Source organism: Rhamphochromis sp. 'chilingali', assembly GCF_963969265.1.
Source record: "Rhamphochromis sp. 'chilingali' genome assembly, chromosome: 8".
Classification (NCBI taxonomy): domain Eukaryota; kingdom Metazoa; phylum Chordata; class Actinopteri; order Cichliformes; family Cichlidae; genus Rhamphochromis; species Rhamphochromis sp. 'chilingali'.
Genome location: NC_137935.1, coordinates 32,176,236 through 32,181,702, shown reverse-complemented (window position 1 = coordinate 32,181,702; position 5,467 = coordinate 32,176,236). Strand labels below are relative to the sequence as shown.

General features: G+C 41.3%; 2 protein-coding genes across 2 annotated transcripts; both read right to left on the bottom strand.

Annotated features, from left to right (window-relative positions):
• LOC308401177 (lysophosphatidic acid receptor 6-like) lies at positions 1-964 on the bottom strand. Its single transcript, XM_080889299.1, has one exon. It carries the CDS (start codon positions 852-854, stop codon positions 9-11), a length of 846 nt encoding a protein of 281 aa, XP_080745425.1. The 5' UTR covers positions 855-964; the 3' UTR covers positions 1-8.
• Positions 965-2,487: 1,523 nt separating this feature from the next.
• On the bottom strand, positions 2,488-3,336 carry LOC308401176 (lysophosphatidic acid receptor 6-like; the record flags this gene model as incomplete). The annotated part of the gene is made up of 1 exon (XM_080889298.1): positions 2,488-3,336. One exon carries the CDS (start codon positions 3,334-3,336, stop codon positions 2,488-2,490), a length of 849 nt encoding a protein of 282 aa, XP_080745424.1.
• Between the last annotated feature and the right edge of the window lie 2,131 nt (positions 3,337-5,467).

Here is a 5,467-nt window from a genome sequence, read left to right as displayed (position 1 = left end):
TCCTAAAGTTACTGCTCTCTTGGCGGATCCGCATCTTCTTTTTTCTTCCAGAAGCCATCAAAGGAAAAGTAATATAAGAATGGATCTAGACAACAGTTCACAGCACTAAGACATATCAATGGCTTTAATTCAGTAGGTTTAACTGTAACTACACCTACTGACAAAGGTAGGAAACACATAGCAAACAAAACCAAGTTCATGACAAATATCAGCATTACGTTCATCTTGTTGTTGATCGCAGAGTCACTGAGATGTCTGTGCAGTACCCAAGACACCATAACGGTGCACACAATGTTGACTGCTAGCATTGTGACTATTAACACAAGATGTACATTTGCTATACCTTTAGTTAAACCTGGTTTCCTGTCACGACTGAAATCAAAACATCCACTGTGGTTTGCATTTTTTGGAAAGTCCAAAGTCTCTGGAACATTCAATACCAGCACAAATAGCCAGACTACTGCTGCTCCTTTCCAGGCATTGGATGAAGTTCGAAGATGGCGTGACCTCAGAGGATAAACCACAGCCAGAAGTCTGTCCATGCTGATGAAAGTAATGAAGAAGGCGCTGGAGCGGATGTTGTTGCGAAAGAGCATTGTGATGAATTGGCACATTATGTTGCTCAGAGGCCATCTGCGGGTGGCGTGAAAGTAGATCCTCATGGGCAAAGAGATGATGACCAGCAGGTCTGATATTGCCAGGTTGACCATGAAGACAGCGTTGGGCGATTGGAGGCTGTGACGACAAAGAAGAATCCACAGTGCGACTGCGTTGAGAGGCAGACCTATCACCATAATGCAGCCAAAGACCCCAGCGTAAACCCTGTCCTCTGTAGTGACATTTGATGCGTTCATGATGAAGTTTCTGCCTCCTTATTAACTGAATTGCAGCTGAGCAGCAAACCTTCCACTCTCTGATGATTATCTGTGTGAAGTGAGGGTGGATTAGACTAGGGAGTGTGAAATATTGCAACAGGAAATCTGGTGGTGCAATTCGATCGTGGCCGCTGACGTTAATAGTTACCGGTATAACATTTTTAAATGAAATATCTTGTTTGACAAATAATAAACACACTTTTTTATACAATCTGACACCATTTAGAACCAATACTATTAACACCTGAGCCTAGGTTAACTGTAAAAGCTGTATTTCCCCCCCACTCCCAATGAAAAACAGGTAGCATTAAAACCAGTTTTTACCATTTTCTTTTTACTATTTTACAACTATAAACTAGTTTTACCGTGAAAAAGACAAACCAAACAGGCTGCAGGTCTACACCAACGCACAAAAGTGTTTCCACAGTTACGGAGCCAGCTATTTCCTGTTTTTTCCAGTAGTTGTGTTATGAGCTCTCGATTTGGATTTTGCATAGAGACATGTAAACTTGAGACTTCCTGTTTTTCACAAATAAGCTTATTTCATAAAATGTTACAAATAATTAGCAAAAAGTGAATGAATTCTCATAAAACAGCCTAGATTCTTTTGCTATTTAAAGCTTTGATGATGCAGATTAACCTTTTTATGACTCTTAGAGCCCTGAGAAATTCAAGATTGTTCAAACGCTTTCAAAACCTCACATCGTCTGTAGTTTCTCTACCAGCAAAATGAGCCAGACGAGCGTAGATCCTTTTCAGGCACAGGACAAGGGTCTAAGATGGCATGGCGTCAAAGGAAAAACCAGAGCCATCAGACGTTCCGAGCTGATGACGGGGATGAAGTTGCCACGGAGAGGATGTTGTTAAAGAGCATTGTGATGAACAGTGTGTGAAGAGTTAAAAAGTTTCACTTACAATGTGGTTTGTTTTACGTGCTTGACAGTATCTTGTTCTGCGGTATGGACTTCCGGAGGTCTTTTTTAAACTCTCCAGCAGATAAAGGCAGGTTGTTTCCTCAGTCGTCAAGTGTACAAAATGTACAATAAATCAGCTACAGTCCTGAAGCTTTATATTTAAAGAATAGTTTTATGAAACTGTGAGGCTGACAAGTCTTTTCTCTATGTATCCCACTGCCTAAGCTTCACAAGTACATTTAACTGACAATTATTGTTGAGTTACTGGTGAAAATGTTGTTCGATTTTATTTATATAGCTCCAATTCACAACGACAGTCACCCAAAGGTGCTTTATATTATAAAATAATATTAGAATGAAACCCCCAAAATTCCATGACTCTGATCAAACCTGCGGTAACAGTGGGTAGAAAAAAAGTCCCTTTCTAACAGGAAGAAACCTCCTACAAACCCAGGGTCAGGGAGGGCAGCCATCTGCCACAAATCATTGGAGGTGAGTGGAAAGACAAGAAAGCAGAGAGAGGCAAGTCAAAAGACACACAATAGTACAATAAGCTCAGTTTCAGAACTTAGGAATTGGGATATTATGCTTGAACTAAATGAGCATTTTGTGCAATAACAAGTTAGTTCACCAAAAAAAAAGAAGAAAAAATTCATGTCAAAAAGAAAATATCATACCAAAAATAACATGTCTAGCGTCTACATTTCTCCTCCCTTCATTGCATCTTCCTTTTTCTTCCAAAAGGAGTCAAAAGAAAAGTAATACAGCAGAGGATCCAAACAGCAGTTCACAGCAGCAAGACATACAAGTGGGGTTAAATGAGCAAAACTTTTTGTGGCTAAACCTATTTGCACAGGCAAGAAACAGATCATGAATAAAACCAAATTCATGGCAAAAATCAGCATTACATTCACCCTTTTGTTGATCTTTGCAGTGTCACTGGGACGGTTGCATAGAGTCCAAGACACCATAATGGTGCAAACAATGTTGACTGTTAGCATTGTGATGATTAACACCATATACAAATAAATAACTGCTGGTTGTGTTGCACTCATAGAAACAGTTCCAAAACAAGTGGCATTGTTTCTGTTTTTAAAACGTTTTAAGTCCATAAACCATGGGACATTCATTAACAGAACAAATAGCCAGACCACTGCTGCTCCTTTCCAGGCATTGGATGAAGTTCGAAGATGGCGTGACCTCAGAGGATAAACCACAGCCAGAAGTCTGTCCATGCTGATGAAAGTAATGAAGAAGGAGCTGGAGCGGATGTTGTTGCGAAAGAGCATTGTGATGAATTGGCACATTATGTTGCTCAGAGGCCAGCTGCGGGTGGCGTGAAAGTAGATCCTCATGGGCAAAGAGATGATGACCAGCAGGTCTGATACTGCCAGGTTGACCATGAAGACAGCGTTGGGCGATTGGAGGCTGTGACGACGAAGAAGAATCCACAGTGCGACTGCGTTGAGAGGCAGACCTATCACCATAATGCAGCCAAAGACCCCAGCGTAAACCCTGTCCTCTGTAGTGATGACTGACGTGTTCATGATCACAGAAGAGATTTTTCTGTTCTTTATAAAGTATTATAGCTGAGCATTCAAAGTTCCTCTCAGTGCCGTTTATCTGTGTGAGGTGCGTTGAGGAAAGTTTTTAAGAGTAAATTGAAATGAAGTGGCACAGGAAATTTGTAGACTCATCTCAAGAGTTGTGGTTGATGACGTAAAGTGAGTTTTTCTGTGTGGTGTATGCTATAATTAAATCCAAATGTTGTTATACCTCAAATAAATATATCTTAACTATTTCAGATAGTTAAGATCTAGCTCACATTAATGGTTATTATGAATTAAATATATATGTTATATCTCCTGTCTAGAATAGAATAGAATAGAATAGAATGCCTTTATTGTCACTATAGAGTTGTACAATGAGATACAGAGCATCTCCTACTCAGTGTGTACATGATGGGGGGTACAGTTCTGCAGCGCTATGTACATATGGACAGTATTAACATAGGGAAAAACATATATATATATATATATATAAAATGTACAATATACAAGCCGTAAGTAATATGTAATAAATAGTGTTATGTATATACAGTTGAGTTATTGCACATAGAATTGGTATTGCATAGTGGTGGTCCATAAAGGAAGTGGGAAGTGGGGGGGCTGTGTTATCTGTGCATGTGTGAGTTCAGGGTGGTTATCGCTTTGGGGAAGAAACTGTTTTGGAGTCTGTGGGTTTTTGTGTTGATGCACCTGTAGCGCTTCCCTGAGGGAAGCAGGCTGAACATGTTGAAGCCAGGGTAAGAGCTGTCCTTGATAATGTTTGCTGCTCTGCTGAGGCAGCGGGAGGAATAAATGTCCATCAGGGAGGGGAGAGGGCAGCCGATGATCTTTTGTGCTGTCTTGACCACACTCTGAAGCCTCACTCTATCTGCTTTGGTGCAGCTGCCGTACCATACCGTGATGCAGTAGGTTAGCAGGCTCTCAATGGACGAGCGGTAGAAGGTCAGCAGCAGGTTGGAGTTCAGCTTGTACTTCCTGAGGACTCTCAGGAAGTGCAGCCGCTGTTGGGCCTTCTTGATGACCGCTGAGATGTTTCCTGTCCAGGAGATGTCAGCAGAGATGAGGACACCAAGGAACCGGAAGGTGTGGACCCTCTCCACACACTCCCCGTTGATGTAGAGGGGGGCCAAGTCGGTGCTGTGTCTCCTGAAGTCAACAATGAGCTCTTTGGTTTTCTTAGTGTTCAGTGCCAGGTTGTTTTCTGAACACCATGCTGCCAGCTTCAGGACTTCCTCTCTGTACTCTGCCTCGTCTCCCTTCGAGATGAGTCCGACTACCATGGTGTCATCAGCAAACTTGATGATGAGAGTGTTGTTGTGGGTCGAACTGCAGTCGTGGGTGTAGAGAGAATACAAGAGGGGGCTCAGCACACAGCCCTGTGGGGAGCCGGTGCTCAGTGTGCGAGTGGAGGAGAGATGAGGGCCGAGTCTTACAGTCTGGGGCCGGTTTGTGAGGAAATCCTTTATCCAGGCACATGTGAGCCTGGATAAAGTCTAGGGCTAACTGTAAACATTGCTAGTTGTGTGATTCCTTCCACCCCACTTCCTCTAACAGAAATCGTTAATCAGTGTTCAGAGGAAAAACTGTCATTACATTCAGATATCAACCAAGCTTGAAAAACCAAACACACGTTCACTTATCAACATTAAACTTCCTTAGCAAGAAAGTCAAAGTATAAATAAGTGTTTGACCTAAAATTCTATGGATTACAAATAAGAAACAAAAATATAACCGAGGGTAACTGTTTAACAAGAAGAGCTTTTCATTTAAACTAAACTGCTGCTAGATGCACTTTATCCAGAATGCAATATTATATGAATGTACAATTGCAACTAATTCAATAAAAGGACACGATGTTACAATCCCTGATAATGCATTGCTTCAAATCGAGAAAGTCTTGAGGAATGGCTACTATGAGGAGTGTGTTTAATGAAAAATTGCAACCAAGCACAACATTCACAGTTTCCTCTAGTGCAGTTTGTGTAGGTGAAATAAGATAAGATAAGACTATGGAGGGTAGAAAGTAAAAGCTACAACAGCAAGTTTGCTGAGGTACTTCAAGAGTTGTGCCGCAAATTAATCATGCAGTTTTCTTTCGATATGCTTTAAA